At 41.2% G+C, this 18158-nt stretch overlaps 1 protein-coding gene across 2 annotated transcripts in view; it reads right to left on the bottom strand.

Annotated features, from left to right (window-relative positions):
* The window catches only part of GSK3B (glycogen synthase kinase 3 beta), a 145259-nt gene that overhangs the window by 87108 nt on the left and 39993 nt on the right, over positions 1–18158 (bottom strand). For both annotated transcript variants that reach the window (XM_061454263.1, XM_061454264.1), the window contains exon 2: positions 3582–3775. In XM_061454263.1, the coding sequence (XP_061310247.1) occupies positions 3582–3775 (194 nt within the window). The remainder of the gene's footprint in view (positions 1–3581; positions 3776–18158) is intronic.

Genomic DNA, 18158 nt, shown 5'->3' with positions numbered 1-18158 from the left:
ACAGAGATCTAGTTTAATGGAAGCAGGGGAACCACAGACCAAAATTAAGAAGTCTATAAAAAGAAGTTATTTACTCCCTTCAGCCATTTGTCTCTATCCCTAGTGCTCCAACACTACTGCTCTAAGGTTACACTGAACTCTAGACAATACTCGCTTAAACCCCAGAATACTTCAGAGACCCCGTTTAAAATCAGGCATGCAGGAACTGCACTGCCAAGCTGAAAAGCCACTGAACTGCAACAAAGTAGTAGAAAGACTTAGGAGCATTGCAGACTATCTTTACCATCAGAAAAATGGTAGTATTCAACTCTTCAGCAAAGATACACAGTCACTTCATTCTGACACAGTCCAATGCTGCTTCCACTTCAGTGCCGAGAAACCTGGCATAGTAATGGAAAAAGAAAACAAAGACAACCTTCCTCTGGCAATTCCAGCTTTCCAGCTAGTTTTAAACCTGGATTAAAGTATCTCAACTTCCTGTCAGAGATCTAAAAACTGGCAACTGTCATGCATTTTCCAGATGTTTACAATAAACTCATTCACATTCACAAAATGCAGAAGGAGCCTGTAAGTTACACTCTCTTGGGCCCTCCTGTAGCCTCTGAATCATGCTCTTGCAGTTTCAAGGCTACCTGCTGGCTTTTTTAAAAGCTTCTTTTTTATAATTTTATTATTTTTAAGACCTAAATCGCAAAGGAATTATACTGTATGTGCTAAGATAAATCCGTCAGGATATAGAGATAAGCAGGCACCAGCTTGAAGCATACAGTTGAATGTTCTGTTGATGATCCATGCATTACTTTTCTCTTCCTGCTTCCCCATCACTGGGAGCACAGTGAGGACAGGTATTTTTACAGTACTCCCTCTCTCACCTCAAAGGCTGATTACCTTGATTTAAATCAAACAAGCTATCCGCCATCCTGGGCTGTCTACACGAGGGTATTCCTCATCATTGCCAAAGCAGGGATGTACATTTTGAGAAGTTAAGTGGCAGATTTCTGAAGGAACTTTACCCACCAGGACTTGGATCCAGACTTACACAGCCATGCTGGGGTGACAACAACCCAGCTGAGTTGTATACCACAGCTCAGCTCTGTGAGAAGAAGAACTGGTCTGCTCCTATGCTGCAATCAAAATGTACAGCCAAGAGACATTCAGAGTTCCCTCTTTAACTGGCATGGTATCTGGTCCAGCATTTACAACCAATGAGTAGCATACCCTGAAGTAATTGTATGCTATTCCTGATGTAAGACACGTCTCTTCCAAACCTATCCAGGCAGAGACTTTCATCCAGGCTGGAGGAATTTACACTTCCTGCCAACAGAACATACACTTCCAGATCAGAATGTGAAAAGAAAGGCAGGACTAAACTGATGAATGATGTCAAAAACTAGGGAGCTGAGAGCAAAGGTAGAGGATGTTGCACGGTTGGGATACAAGTTTGGGATAAGACCATAAAACCGAAACGCGTAACTTGGGTAGTTCTACACATCTGTGCAAATTAGGAATTTAGAAAAAGTATAGTTATATTTAAAAGTATTAAATTCATGCTATCTGTCTTTAATCTACATGTGCACTCGCCATTAATTCCACCTAGTTTAGGGCTATAAAAGCCTCCATCCAGTTACTGGATATTTTCAGCTTATATCATCCTACACAGGCAACTAGTTCAGAGTCCAAACTTGAAACATCCTACTTAGCTTTTTAGTTTAGTATTTTTCCTTAAACAAAAAGAGGGGTAATATTCCAAGATACCATGGTTTTTGAAATCACCCTCCAAAATAAAGGCATAACCAAATGCCTCTGAATCAACTACTGCCACAAAACCAAAGCCCTACACTGTGTTGTAGATGCCCAATACAGATTTACTGGGGGAAAACAAAACAATAAAAAACGAGATGTCACAAACTATTAGTATCTGATGGGCAGAAACTAAAATGTTCAACCATGTTTTCATTTTGATACCCTACACACCTCATTCATGAGACTAGATATCAAAGATTTTGGTCCAAAGCACTAGCCAACATCAACCAAGCATGACATGCTAAAGGAAATGTCCTTGCCTCCCCCCTAAAACGGCACAATGAGAAGAGATCAAAATGGTCTTTAAAGCATGGCTAATTTTAAAGCTTCTATTATGCCATTGCCTCTTCCATTCTTCTAAAATAACCCACTCTTACATCACATAGCATGTTTCCCCGGTACTAATTGCCTTCCACACATAATACAGTCCAGAAATAACTCAGATGCAAGAACAATGTAAGAACTTTACACACCTTTCTCAATTAGAAGTTAAATAATGCTGTATGATTAGATTCATTTTAACATCTCTTTCCTCTTTCATTCTTCATCTAATGCATCTGTGGTATGCCTATGGTGATGACAGCACTAATTTCAAGACTCAGGAAAAGGCATAAACCAGTTCCTTTAGAACACTTCAAAAGAATGGTTTTGCTCCAAAAACAGGACGTGAATTTAAAACATAAGCAGTAAAAGCTAGCTGTGAAGTCTTAAGAGAAAAAAGGAGAGAACTGAGGAGATTATAAAATGTAATCTAACAGTCTTCAGGATTTCTAAACCTCAGTATCAAATTGCAAAAAAGGAGTTTCAAATCACTGATTTTCTTAAATATGTTTCAACTTCTTATTTCTAAGCTGGGAAGTTTTAATATCAAGACCATGCCAAGAAGATTATCTGTGGCACTTTCTCTATTAATTATCTTTATACTTTTATAGTCGTGAAGGCTGTGGCCTTCAGATCCGAAAACCCACACCACTGATTTCAGACACTAAAAACAGTACTTTTGGTATCATTCACTGCTTGCCCAAGTTTATCTGCAGGCCACCTGACTACAAGGGAAGCAGTCAAGCACACCAAGTACCAAGCACAAGACTAACAGCAGCGGTGAGGCTGCTGATGGTCCTTGACTTTTATTTGGTTTAAACACAACTAGATAAAAATGTATTTATTTGGAGGGCTACTTTTTCAGAAGGAAGAAGTCAGATCTATAAAACCACCACAACAGATCACATTTATAAATGAGGTAACGAAGGGAAGTAATCTGCCTTCAACCCAAGCTGCCCTGAGCTCAGTATTTGCTATCCTCTTGCTTAGCCTGAGGACTTCCCGATCTACTCAAATACAGTCTTCCACCTGTATGTGCGACAATCAAGAACAGAGTCTAAAGGCTTCTGTTTCTTCCAGCAGCTTAATCACTAATGACTGGAGAAGAGTCTATGCTAGAAAGAAGTAAGCATAAGACAAGCCTTTCTCTTGTTTCTGTCGCTTGCTGTATGAAAAATCTAGTGTACGACCTGGAAACAGCACATCAAATCAGGATGTTTAACTTCCTGTTTTGCACTACTCCACATAATTGGAACAACAGTGACTCACTGATTTTCAAGTTAAACTATATCCCTTTATCATAAACCACCTAATTAATCTTTAGTTCTTGAATTTTTTACCTGCATTCATGAGCTCCATGAAAATAAATTAAAAAGTAAAATTAAAAACACTGCCATGAAAGACATAGAAAATGAGATAACATTCATAAAAACATTATGAACTTATGCTAGGCTCACCTTAAATCTTTTATCCTGCAGGACTTTCTTAATGGCCACAAGCTCTCCTGAATCACAGAGTTTGGCTTGATACACAACACCAAAAGATCCATTTCCGATAACCTTGGTGTCTGTGTAGCTAACTTCTTGTGGTCGGTCCGGACCTTGTCCAGGAGTTGCCACTACTGTAGTCACTTTGCTGCCATCTTTGTCTCCTGGGAAGCAAGAGATACACAAATAATCAAAATACACACACAAACAAGATGAACAAGTACTTGTTTCTACATCTGATTAACATAAGTGGTATTAAACACAGTGTTGTCTGTATTACCAAAATGAAGCATTTCCCTGCATTTTCCTGTAACTGAAGAAATCAGCCTGTCAGTATAGCCCTCTACAGGCATATATCTGTCAACAAAATCCAAGCCCTGACAAAGTTTATTACAAACCCACACACACGTAAAGCTTCAGCTTGCCTGCATTAGGAAACAAAACCTGTGTCAAAGCTTGCTGTGTGGACCTGAAGTGAAATCTAGGCTACATCACAAGGCGCAGTCTTGCTCTGCTCTCCTTCTTTGCAAAAGAAGGCATGTGCTGGGGTGGGGAGATGAAGGGGAAGAAGGATGATGATGGCACGCACCTAGCTTTCATCTCAACATGAACCAGAATGCAGTGACATGCACTCAGGATGCAGTATCATGGTGGATGCTGCACAGGTGAATGTGCTTTGGTGCAGATGCAGTGGCTGTGGGTTTCAGCAGTCTACTGCCGACCGCAAGAGCACTTTCCCATCAAAAGACAGACACTGTCACCTACTCTTAGCACTACTGCTATCACCAACTGTGCTTCCCCTTGTTCAAGGTCTGATTTTGTCTGAAACAGGACCAAAGTTACAGACATTTTGCAGGCAAACATTAGTCATTTATTGCCCTTCAGTTACGACGGCTCAAGTTACAGAATCCAATACAGCTGCAAGGGAAAAAAACTCCCTGCTGTTCTACAGCAAACATTCAAAATCTAGAGACTTCACTCAAGTGCTCACAAGGCCAGAGTATCACCACTACCGTTAGTGAGGTTTGGTCCCCGCTTTCCCATTAACATCAAGACTTGACATTTTCGAGATGAAAAAAATGTCCCTGGCAATACTGGTTGAGATTTGAAGTACTTGGTCTCAAGGGATCTGCTCTAAGGACAGTCTTCAGAGCTGCAATTCCTTTAGCAAACCCTGAATTTCAGGCCATGTCATACAGGCTGAGAAAGTTGAGGCTGTTCAGCCTGGAGAAGAGAAGTTGTGTGGAGACCTCATAGCAGCCTTCCAGTGTCTGAAGGGGGCCTACCAGTTTGCTGGAGAGGGACTCTTCATCAGGAACTGCACCAATAGCAGTATACCACAGAGCAAGTCTTAATGAGAAGCCTAGGCAGTTAATGTCTCATCCCTTTCACTGCTTCAGACCGTCACACGTAGTGTCCCCAGTGGATACGCAGACACTGTAAAACACACAATACCCTCAACACACAACTGTAAGTCTACAATAGAACTAGAACATTAAATTGAAAAACCAAGGAAGGAAGGAAAGACCAATCACCAAAATACTAAACAGCTCTTTATGGCACAGCTCACATCAGAAGGTCACTAGTATTTGTCCAGAAGCTGCTGCTTTCTGGGGTAATATGACCTAGCTTTACCGTAACAAAAACCAGATTCACATGCCTCTACAACATCATCTAGGCAAACCGCTTCTGTAACATTCAGGACAGTAACACAAGTAAAAATAAATAGCTATCACTCTGTAGGACGCTTGGTACATTTCATGCGAACCCTTCAAGCATTTCCCCACACGATGTTGATGTTTAACATTCATGGTGTGCTACTGAAGGATGGGTTTTGATGACAAGGTTATTGTAGAAGTCTGATGTGCAACTGAAACCAAAATCCAGACATTTAAATTCCCAAATGCTCTGATCTTTCTAGCTCACTTTCCACCTTTAGCACATGATGAGTGTATGGGACAAATCATGAGCATTAGGTAACGTCAGTGGTTTGAAAGCAGAGAATACTCATCAGTTTGTGGGAAGAAAGCACATACTCCACTTGCAAGACTACAGTTTATTTATTAGAGCATCAGCACAAGTTCTAACTATTTTCCAGTGCCTTGGCATAACTTCAGAATGGCTCATGTCATCATTTTACCTAATGCCAATGGCCACTTACCCTTTCAAGCTGAGTCTAATGCAACGTTGTACACTCAGAAAGAAACTGAACATATTAAATGGTCTTTTTATTTATACAATTCAGCAATTAAACCAAAATTAATATGGAGCAGTATTATTTTAATGAAATATTTGTATGGTTTGGCAAAAAGAGGCACAAAGCTGAGAAAAAAATGCTGGTAGGTGTTTACCCAGGTGAGACAAAGGATTCTGCTTCTGGACAAGCATTTTGTCTCCTCAATATCCCACTGGCTGCAGATTCCTACGCTAGCTCAAAGCTGACCATTTGACAAGTGCACTGCACACATACTTTTTGCCAGTGCCTAAACTAGCTGTCAGGAAATAAAATTCTCTTCAGCCCTCAGAGACCATGAAAGACGTCCTTTGCTATTGATCAGAATGCACCCCACGCCTTCTATTGAATAGGCCTGGAAAAAGTCCAAGATTATGTCTGCCCTACATCCCTTCAACTGTTTAGCTTCTGACCAAGCGGTACAACTGCACATCAATGCACATACAGTCAGAGGTCTATGACTTGCTTTTTCTTTTAAGTACATACACACCCTCTTCCTCCTCCTCTGTATGTATTGAAGCTGAAGAAACAATGAATTATTAGGATGTTTACAGCTGATTTCTTCCTACTTCACATGCAATCTGTCCTCTGCGCCATCTACAAATTCATTTTCCTCTTTCCATTGGCTTTACCCATCTACTCCCACTTCCCTCCTCCAATTGCTACATTCTTCACTGGCATGCACACGGGTCCTCCATTAGATGCTACTTAGGTTGCTTTGAACTTCTAAACCTACAACACACTCTCTACAATGTCTGAGGTCTCCACCCAATTCAAGTAGCTTCACTGATCTCATTATCAGTGTCTCCTCCTTATTAAGATGTGGCTCAGTATTAAGTTAACATGGAGCACTTCTCCCTTTCCCGAGTCCGAGGCTTCTCCACACTCTTTCACGTTAATTTGCTCAATGCTCAATGCAATCAACAAGTCATTTCCATGGAAACCTTACATTGCTGGATCTAGCCCCTGCCAATTTGAACAGATCACAACCAGCAGCTGATGCAACTATCTATAGAGAAACAAGTGACCAGACGGGGACGGGAGTCTATCAGAACTGCACTGGCTTTTTTCAGTCATTGACAATTAAGAAGGTCAAAAGATCCAAATACTTTGTGAAACAAATCTCTTAATAGAAAGCACAAGAAAAGTTATCTGCTGGGATCTGGTGCCAACCATCTGATTAGGCTATGAAATAAAACACCTGGCTTCTTAGGTATCTGTTCATGGCATGTGAAGGAAGGAGGAGGTTATCAGCTGCTCTGAGAGTCTTCAACATGAGCAATGTGCTTAAGGCACGCTGTCAGCAGAAGTCACAGCGCTAGATGACGCCTTCCCGAGTATTTTGGCCTACTACACTTCTAAAAGGTTAATTTCACAAAAAGCTAATAATTAGGAGCCCCTACAGGGGAGAAAGTCTGAAAGTGATACGTATGAGCAGTTTCACTAGACAACTTCCTTTCTTCATCAGTGAACTGCGTGTGTGTTACCTAATGGGAGACAGTTCAGCATGGAAATGAATATTCAAGGATCAAATCAGAAAACCTCAGGGAATCTAAGAAAGGAGTCTAACAAAAAATACAGTGTGGCTTGGTTTTACATTTACCCCAAGCAAAAGGAGACCATGACATTTCAGAAGCAATTTGAAGCAAACATTGAACAAAACCCTGTGAGTGTGCCAATCTTCACCCAGAGCAGCATTCATTAAATACACACACACACATATACACTTGTTTTAGACAGGAAATGTCAGCTGACTTCTTGACCGAAACTGAATACCTCAAAATAAAAGAGTATCCATCAGATGTTATTTCAGATCAGAAGAATCTCACAGTTTGTATCCAAGGATTTTCGAAGAGCTAGCTGAAATGCCTGGGAAGTGATACTGATTTCTGAAAGGAATCAGAACACTCGGAGAACAAAGGCAGACAGAATGATCCACATGACCCTGAAAGTTTGATGACAATTTCAGATTAATTACTATACCAGCTACTTTGCTAATGAACAACAGAGTAAGGTGGTTTATAGATACTGGATTCTTAAAGAGGTTGGACTGTTACAGGTTCATGTCAAAAAGAGGCAAAAAGTACTGATGCAAAAGCACTGTGACTTCTGTAGGGTTTCTGACTTGCTATCACATCCTAAATTAATGAGAAAACATGTATACATGCTTATTCATCAACTTATATAATACTCTAGTCCATAAGTCTCAAGACAACTATGGCCTAATAAAATACAGTACAAGGCCCCACTGGCATTAGCTTTTGGTCTCATGCTTACTGCTTGTACCAACAAACGTGAAAGAATCGCTATGAATCACAGAACAGTTTGGGCTGCAAGGGACCTTAAAGCTCACCCAGTTCCAACCCCTGCCACAGGCAAGGACACCTTCCACTAGAGCAGGTTGCTCCAAGCCCCATCCAACCTGGTCTTGAACACTGCCAGGAACAGGTTATGAAGCTCTCACATACAAGATTTAGAGTTATGCACAGGGTGAAGATCAGTAAAGAAGCAGCTGGCCTTCCTTCTTAACCCAGGCACAAATTAAGCAGAAGGATTCAGGACCTAAGGTGACAGGCCATATAGTCAAACCAAGTAAAGCCAACTGAAGAGTGGAGTCATCAACTCTGGCTTGCAAAACAACCTGGCATGGACATTAAGTGTCTAAGCACAACACTGCTACTGAGATCTAAAGCAATCCTTAGATGTATAAGCAGGGGAACATCAGCCAGAAATTATAACCCAACTAACCAACCAGAAATGCAAAAAAAACCCACCCCAAACCAAACCAAACAAGAAGAAAAACAGGGGAAAAAAAGAAATCATTCCTATTTGGGATCATGCAACAGCTACTGAAATAGTGCACTCACTCCTGATAGCTAAAATTCAGGAGTGATGATTCAAAACACCAGAGATTCAGAAAGAAGCCACAGACATTATAAGGTCATAAAAATGCATTACTTTGAGTGAGACTTTAAGAGCTCAAACAATTTAAGTCAAAGAGAGAACGCGAGAGGGTTACATCTAAAAGCTACCCATTTCAGGAACAGCCATTTCAGAGAGGGCTCTGATCTGCAGGTGGAAAAGATACTGCCCATTAATTACTACAAATAGAAACTGCAGCACTCTGGGACAGAATGTGGGTGGACAAAATTAATAAAGAAATTATTTTTTCTACAAAGCCTCTGAAAGTTGAGGTTATTTTTGCAACACAGATTGTTATTTTAGATGGGAATCTTTCCTAAAGCATACAATATATCTGAACTGCAACTGCTAGGCTTGAAGTAAGAAAGCCTGCACTGGATGGACATGCAACTTTGGGTCTTAAGAAGGTCAGGAGATGTTCAGTACTTACATAAATCATTTTTTCCTACCCAGCACTAATGCAGTGGTGTCATAACTCAACACCAACTACGCTGCTTTGCACAACAGTTAAAATCTGCACCCAATTTAAACAAAAACATAGTAAAGTGATAAATGATGAAAAGGTGAAGCAGTCATTCATTGCCTCTATTGATAATGATCAAATGATAGGTGTAGTTATTTATGCATCAATTCACTGCAGTTCAAGATGGAGACAAATAAATCAGGACAAATTTCAGCAGCAATGGCCAAGCCAAAGACCACCGAGGTAAAAGGCAGGAGGCGTTTTCCAGGAGGCAAAATCTGTAACCCCCCAAAAAATTTGGGGGCCTCTACATTTTGCTCAACAGCTTCTAAAATGGCCATACAAATTCAAAACCCTAAGTACTAAGAAGTTTATGCTGGAGACAACTGGAAAACGGAGTAAATAGTAAACAGCAGACTCCCGTCTACTAAAACAAACTACATCACTACAGAATAAGCAGTAACAGGCCAGAAAGGCAACAAAACTTTTGTTATAAAGAATAAAATAGCATTTAACTCAGTTGACCTCTGTCTTCATACCTTTTTGAGGTCAGTATGTCACAAGGAAGAAGAAATTAAATCTATTTCCAGCAAAGTGTGACAGGTAATGGCATGTCTCACATGTCTATGTTTGATATAACAAACACGTAAAATAACATCAAGATGCAGGGGCTTTTTCCTTCCCTATTATTCATCTGTTGGGATAAAGCCCCTAAAATTTAACTAAAGGAACAGGATCTCAATTTACGGCATCTCAGTTCAGTCATTCCAAATGCCATCAGAGCTTTACGTGTCCTTTAAAGGTAACCATTTTTTGGAAGGGGCATTCAATACATTCTCTTTGAAAGGTTGAAACTAAATACTATAAAGAAGCCTTCAGAAAATGAACAAGGTACTTAGCAGGTCACAGAACATTCACAACGTAGGCTTGTTAAAATGTCCACTATATTGTCACATGAAGCTCCAAGGCATTACTTTCTACATGTTTTTAGATCTTAACTAAAGAAGCCAAAGCAAGCACCACACAATGACAGTCGTGACAGTCTACCCCAGCATAAAAGCAAAACAAAAAGACCTGAGGAAAAAGGATGGGAAGAGACCTTTTGATCTAGCCTGGATGCCTATCACACTGGCCATCAGATGACCTCCCCTGGATCCAGTGGTGGCAGATGAAATGCCAACAGCCAGCTGCTTGAATTGGCCACCACGGAATCCCAGCAGGTTACCATCCCGCTGACTTATAAACCAAGCATCTGAATTCAAAAGGGATGTTTACTCGCAGCATCTGAAGAAAAGACTCATCTTACTAAAGCCTTCCTTCCTACCACTGCATAAGGTGGGGCCCACACCTTTCTGAGGAACATCTAGGGATTGTATCAACCATCTCCCTCAGCAACATATAGCTTGCTTTGAGTAGTCCACCTGTCACAGCAAAGACAGACCAAGACAGCGCATTTCTAAGCAAGAGAGCCTTCCCAAGCTGCCATTAATATCAAGGTGGGGAGGGAAAACCCCGCCCTAGTACTTTAGGGAGAAGCATTAGAAGAAATTTTTCCTGTGACTACAAAAGACATCCACTGGAATACTTATACTTTAATTTCTGCTTTGGAAAAAAAAAAATGGCAGAAACATACAATTAAGGTAATCTAAACACTGGCTGCCAGTGGGGTTTCATAAGCAGTCTCATGCTCCTTAACAGGTTATTTTTAGTAGGCACTCTTTCTGTTCTCCTCTCTCCTCACCCACATGCAGACAAACCCACCCCACATAAGTTATTTAGATATATAAATTAATTTTAAATTTAGATAAGATGATTCCACAGATTAGGAAGCGAGTACTGAAGCAAGCAAAACAGCATTTGTTTTTTATAATCTCAGGTCAGGTCAGTCCTGCCCCCAAAGAGCTTACAGATTATACGCAGCACAAGAGACAAGGACAGAGATAGGGAGTGAGCAGAAACAGTATGACAACATCACTTTAGCATGAGACTGTAGCCTCAACACTATCCCCCTTCACTATATAGCTCCGAGTTCATTTCTGGCCGAGAAATCCAGCTACACAGTACTGGGATTTCTTATCCGAAGTTTTCTCTAGTTGCTCCTCCTCTTGTATTGTCAGGGACCGTGATTTAGCAAACGCTTGCCAAAGACGACTACAGCAGTTCAGCTGACATGTAATAACTTATAAAAACCCTGTAACTGAGCCCTGACAGGGCACCGGAGAACCCCAAGTTGCAAACAGATCGTATTTACCCACTTGTTCGTGCCATTCAACAGTTGACCCTCAATGAGTCGATCAGCGTCTTCTAGCAAGGCTCATCACTGGGCACCTACTGACATGACTCCTTTCAGAGCACTGTCAGACACTCTAAACCTCCCTCGCCTTGAGGACTAACAAATGTTAAAGAGCACATCTGGGTAATTCCTGAAAGGCCTACAATCGTCCCATCAAAATGTCTGGTATGACCTGCAAACCTTTCACTACAGTAGTTTCTTGTAAACCACTTAAGCAAAAGGCTTTCTACTTGCTGGAGACCTCCCTGGCTCAGTTTTAACTGCGTTTGTTACAGTTTCTGAATCTAATTAAATGTGCATACATTGCCTAGCCAAGTACATCTCTGATTGCTGAGAACAGACCGTCACTGGTTTCTTAACTTTTCATTCTCTCCGCATCCACTAAGAGGTTTCCAATGCACAAGCCCATGATATTAAGCATAACCCACAGAATAGCCACCTGCAATAGCTGCAAGTTGCCAAGACCCTCCCTACCACACACTTGCACAACTTAAGAACATCTTAATACATCCGAGAGGGAGTCTCCATTCTGGCACTAGGGTTTAAATAACAAATCTTTCAATTGTGTTTATTACAGTGTTTAAGTACCAAGTGTGAATAGGACCCTATAGTGCTAGGCACAGCACCGGGAATAAGAGACAGCTCTTGCCAGGCAGGCCTGCAGCCCAGTCTGAAGAGCAGACAGACAGAGACCTAGGCTTGGAGACAGCACAGCCCACAGAGGAAACACTGTAATGGGCAGTTGTTTCAGATGAGTACCAGTTATTTGAGATGGAAGGAAGGAAGGAACGGAAAAAGAAAAGTCCTAAAAGGGAACAGGCTAAAAAAAAGAAAAAAAGGTGAAAGTAAAGAAGAGCAGAGACAGGGGGGAAAAGCCCTACAATATCCCAACCCCCAAATCCCCAAGAACAACATCAGAACCAGACTAAAGAGACAAAAAGCAAAGAGAAGCGGAAATGAGCAGAGATTCAAGGAGCGAAGAGAATTTGGAGCAGGACTATTATCAGATTAACACTGGACAGAGTGAGCCCCCAAATGAGGTTGAAGCATGCGCATATGAAGCGCTTGCTGTCACCACCACTGCAGGCAATGCAGGCCAGCAGCCTCTGGGTAGTTCTTTGTGGCCTCTGCAATCCCTGCCAGCCCATGAAACTGCAAAGGAAGGAGCAGGGCAAGAATCACATAGCTCCATATCCGCTGAACAATCTTCGGCAGGGTCCCTTCTATTTTACTGCGACGGGTATCTGACACAGCTTCTGATCCTTGTTGCAATGCCCCCAAACCTCCAATTTTTTGCCTAAAAAATAGCAAGTTCTATATTTATAAGTAACATATGTGGCCTTGAAAACCTAGGTGCAATGAACAACAACACCCACTTGAACCTGCAGTTTCCCTGGGAGGACAAAGGATCAAGCTCTTCCCCCCCCCCCCCCCCGCCAGAGTCCTGGGTTCCAATACTCCTCTCCACGACATCATAAGACTCTACTTTTTGCTTTCCAATTTCTCCCTTCTGCCAAATAGCCCACAATTGGTTTCTGTCCTACTAGGACTTGATAACGTTTTCTTACTCTCCAATTTTACTGAACACAGGGCAGAAACAGAGCATGGATCCGGAAACAGCATCTCAGACCCAGAGTCCAAGCTAGAAAGTGAACTGGACTGAGTGAAATCAGTGAGAAACATTGCCTGGGATGAGATACAGAAGCCAAAATCCAAAGAGAAAGACAGATGAAGCTGGTTAGGATCAGGCATTCACTTGATGCCTATCTTCTAACATTGTAGAAGGAGTAAGAAAACTGCCAGCTGTTCAGAACCAACGTCCACCTCCGGTGGGAAAAAGCCAAAGAGCGAGCGGCAGCTTAATCTGAATGCCTATGATGAATCAACACCATTCTAAGAGTAAAAGGGGCATTACAAGCATTTCTACAGCGGGCAAAATCAAGTTGTCCTTGTGCATTCAATTCATGCTGCAGAACACAGACCAGCTTAAAGACACTACACATCATCTGCGTCCACCCCAAGTTACTGCTTGAGGTGATGACACAGAACTGCACAGAAATGGAACAAGTCCGTTTAGGTTAGAGATGGTTTTGAGTTCAAGGAGAGCACTCTCTCAATTAACATTAAGAAACTGCAGGCATGCCATCAGTGCAACGCAGATATTTCCCATGGCAGGAATAGCTATCTTGGTGAAGGAGCTCTTATTACAGATGAGGCAGCATTTTTTAAGCTAGATGTATAAAGCTTTTCATCACGGGCCAAGTCCTGCTTTTTAATTTATTTTTAAAAGAATAAAAATAGTAGAGCAAGAAGAGCAAGAGAACTACATGTTGGACATCTATAAACAGGAGAGACTACAGCTCATTTTCACATTATACAGATCTGATCAAAGTGGGGCTACTGCCAAAAAGGATGGTCTTGTTTCCCACCTTCACGCTCCTGCAATGGTAAATTTGGCAATCGTGTAGCCTGAGGATGAGCCAGTTTAGCTTACTGATCTGACAAACTAATCCATCTCCAACATAAATCTAGCCTCAAGTCAGCAAGCTGAACCGACTCATCCTGAGGACAGGCAGTCGTTTGTTAGATCTGACAAGGGGAAGAACGGAGAACAAGTGGGTCCCTTACTGCCTATACTCTCAAATCCACACCCTTTGACTCAGCACCCTGGTGGTGGTGCAGCCTGCAGAGGCCGCCTTCAGAAGGGCTATGCTAGTCCTCCCATCCCTCCTTGTGTCCTGATGTGGCTTTGCACTGGTACTAGGTATTAAACAGCTGCTATCAGAGGGCGAGCTGGATCAGAACTGCTTCTGGAGGAACAAAACTCCCTGCCCTGATTCACCCCACAGCAACGTGAGCACTCCGGATGTGAAAGGAAGGAGATGGAAACAGGCAGAAAGTCCAGAGACATTCCTCATGGTGACAGCTTGCATCAAGGGCAGGCTGAAGCAGTCAAACCACAGCCTTGGGCAAATGAAAGTGATAGCACCCAGCACCACATCCACTACTTTCTCCAAGCAAAATACAAGCTCAGGCTGTCAAACAGCTGAATAATACTTCAACTGGGGAGGGAGAATTAATAAATAAAATATATTAAGCGTTACATTACACCAGCATGGGCACTTTTTTTATGGACAGTAACTATCTTGCCTTAAAATCCATACTTTGCCCAGCAGAAAGTATTATTTTCTTCTAGGGCTTCTTAAACCTATACAATAGAGTTTATTTTTTCTCTCTCAGAACAATACACCTACTTCAATAAGACTATTTTCCCCAGTAAAAGCACAATAATGTAATTCAACCTACAGAAGATGTTTCCAAATATTTTATTGCAATATACAGACCTTACTAAAACAAAATCCTACACAATGGGAATTAGTTTTCTCCACAAAGAACAAACATGAACAAAAGGAATATTGCTCCTTGTAAGAACGAGCCCAGACATCTGGGAATCTAATTCCCTTCTGCCAGCACATGAGTACATTGAGGCTTTCAGGGACAACCTCTACACACAGAGCTGAAATCCTCAAAACTGTTCCTGTAATTGTTTGTTAAGGAAGACTGCTGGAGCTTGAAATCCTAAAATAGAGACAGGTATCTGGAAACAGGGAGAGGAGGGCAGCACTGCTTTAGCAAAACTTCCTCTCAATTATGTGAGCGAAACCAAAAATAACTAGCAAAACCAAACCTTTCCCAAATTCTGCCAGTTTCCATGCCAGACAGTGTCACTTCTGACGATATGACAAAGCAGAAAATGATACTATCTAGTATCACCATCACTACTAGGTAGATGCTAAGCTTAAAAACACAAGACTAAATTTTGAGACATTAAACATTTCAATGTCTGCAAAAGTTGTATACTAACAGGGGAAGTTTAGATTGGATATAAGGAAGAAGTGCTGAGGCACTGGAACAGGTTGCCCTGGGAAGTTGTGAATGCTCCATCCCTGGCAGTGGTCAAGGCCAGGCTGGACAGAGCCCTGACTGACATGGTTTAGTGGGAGGTGTCCCTGCCCATGGCAGGGCGGTTGGAACTGGATGATCTTAAGGTCCTTTCCAACCCTAATATTCTATGATTCTATCCGCAAAAGGAGGCTTTTCAAGGTCAGCTGTTCCCAATCAGTGTGAGTTTTGCAAGCACCTGAGGCTTTCTTGCCAGTAGCACAGCAAGTTTTCTTAATTAGAAGCTTGACAGTCTTTGAGAGAAGAGAAAACAGACCAGGTCTTAACATTGCTGCCTATTCCTTCTCTTTCTACATATGTTCTCATCCTAGGACTCTCAAGCAAGATAAACCAAGCATTACAAAGCCAAGACTCTGTGTACATGCAAAAGGTTTTCATTTCTAGAAGGGGATAATGGAGCCTATTATTTATCTACTGCTGCTGTGACTGAAGAATAATAATAATGTGACTGAAGAACAGACATCTTTCTCAAAGGAGAGTAGAGAGAGGAGCAGTCTAATGTTCTTCTGCAGAGAAGGATTCACCTGGTTCAGAAGACAGTAATTAACAAACAAAGCATTTTGAAGAATACGATTCCTTTATTAGAAAGGCTCAGAGAGAAAAAGGATACTCAAACTTGGTATCCATCGAGATAAAGGAAGCATGTAAGGGTGAAAGCACAGGTTCATCCATCCCATTTTCCATTCTCTTACAGCAGCCAACAGGAAGTGTTTAAGGGAGAGTATGAAACAGGACAAGCTTGAAGATACAGCTATCCCAGCATACTCTCCCAGCCCCCAGCTATGGGTCGCTTGGGAAGTTCCCAAGCCAAAGGCAGTACTTCTGGATTTTTCTTTCTGCCTTTGCACGCCCAGCCCAAGATGTGAAGATACTACAAACAATAAAGCAACCAACCCTTTCTTTGCAGACCCTAGAAGTGACATCTCAAAAGCATAATAGCGTCAGGGCTACCTATTAGAAAGATAAAATTTCATCTCAACATCTACAGTAGCAAGCAGTGACAATTGTGTTCGAAGTCCAGGATGGCTAAGGCATGTGCATATTAGGCAGCACCCAGGCACTTTTTACTACGCAGGATTAGACTTCACCCTGTTAAGAAACTCATCTTTCACCTTGGGACTCGATGGAAACAAATATAATGTAAAAATGACTAACATCTTTAAGCAGACTAAATAAAATAAAATCAGAAACACACAGCATGAGTTTGGGAACAGGAGAAGATCACAGTAACAGAAAATAAATATCAAGTACTGTTGACTCATAGGTGAAAAGAAAGTAATTCCTGGAAAGGAGCATACGGAATGCTTGAATGCTTGCATTTTGGTGGAGATGGGAAATGTTGAATCAAAGTTATTTGCCACAGTAGCAGCCACTCACCTGGCAGCCTGGCACTGTATGAAGGTATAAATCAAACTTACCATAGGAGGGTTTTGGTAAAGGCAAGATGAGGCTCATTATCTTAAAAAGCTATGGCAAAAAACAAGAAAGCAGAAAACTTAGCTCATGTTTCTGTTTACCTAAAGTTATTCTAAAATATACCCTTTAATCTTCCTTTAGTGAGAACATTCTTCTGCATAAACATGTTTCTCTAACAATCAAATCAGTAACCGTCCTTTATCTGCCAAGGAATGAACCTGGAATTCTATTTTCCTTTATACTTGCATAGAAGAAAATATCTCATATCACTTTAGATTCTTGACAAGTCAAACAGCACTACAATTCAGTGTGCAATGAAAGAGAAATAGCTCTTTTCCCAGTATTTTCTTTAAAACACTGAAATGTAACTGAATTGATACACAGTTTTACATTTATGTTATCAGTTTTTCAAAACACTTATAAGATGAGCTGAAAATAAAATCTACTTTTTAAACCAATTACTGCCCTTTTAAGTTTGTTACAACCAAAAAGTCTGATAGGGCAAATATGAAATAGTGGAAGTAATGCATGCTGCCTCCATCACAAATGAAAGAACAAAGAAAAACCTTCAGATATTTTTATATACACTTATCATCAGAGGAGGTTAATGAATGAGTTCACCAAAATTAGATGGTTGGTAAACATTAAACTCAAACTCATCCCCTTTCCAACAGCAAAGATTATGGCAATACTGACATTACTCAGAGAGGTCTTTAAATTTAATGATTGATCCCCACCTATTGCAATGATTCATCTCCATCTACCTTTACTCTTAGCTGATCTGCCAAGGCAGCAGAATTATTCCTCAGAAAGTTAGAATCGTATGAAGTGTACAGGAGGCATCATACTTGTGCCAACACTTGTACATACACTTGGTTTCCTCCATAACTCCAAGCACCTCAGAAGTTCTCTTCATCACTAGAGAATCTACACAAAATTAGGCCTTAAGAGTAGAAAGACAGGACATTTTACTACAGCATTAGAAATCGTATCCTGAGGAGAGAACGCTGTTGGTCATTACAGGGGCTAGTGGACTTTGAGACTTGGAAGCAGAAAGTTGCTTATGCAACAAGAAAGCACTGACATTAATTATACTGTAACTTCTTAAACAGAGAAGTTCATTATTTCCTTGATATATTAAAACTGAAAGACCTGCAGCTAAGATAAGAACATGATCCCATAAAGCATCTCAGGTCTTCACACTACTCCAAGAAACATAACGAGGTAAAACCTCAGTCAGCAGAACTAACAGGGTTA

This window comes from Pezoporus flaviventris, unplaced genomic scaffold, assembly GCF_033815535.1.
Source record: "Pezoporus flaviventris isolate CSIRO_AGI_PZ_B2104156 unplaced genomic scaffold, CSIRO_AGI_Pfla_v1 ptg000015l, whole genome shotgun sequence".
Lineage (NCBI taxonomy): Eukaryota > Metazoa > Chordata > Aves > Psittaciformes > Psittacidae > Pezoporus > Pezoporus flaviventris.
This window is presented reverse-complemented; position numbering and strand designations above follow the sequence as displayed.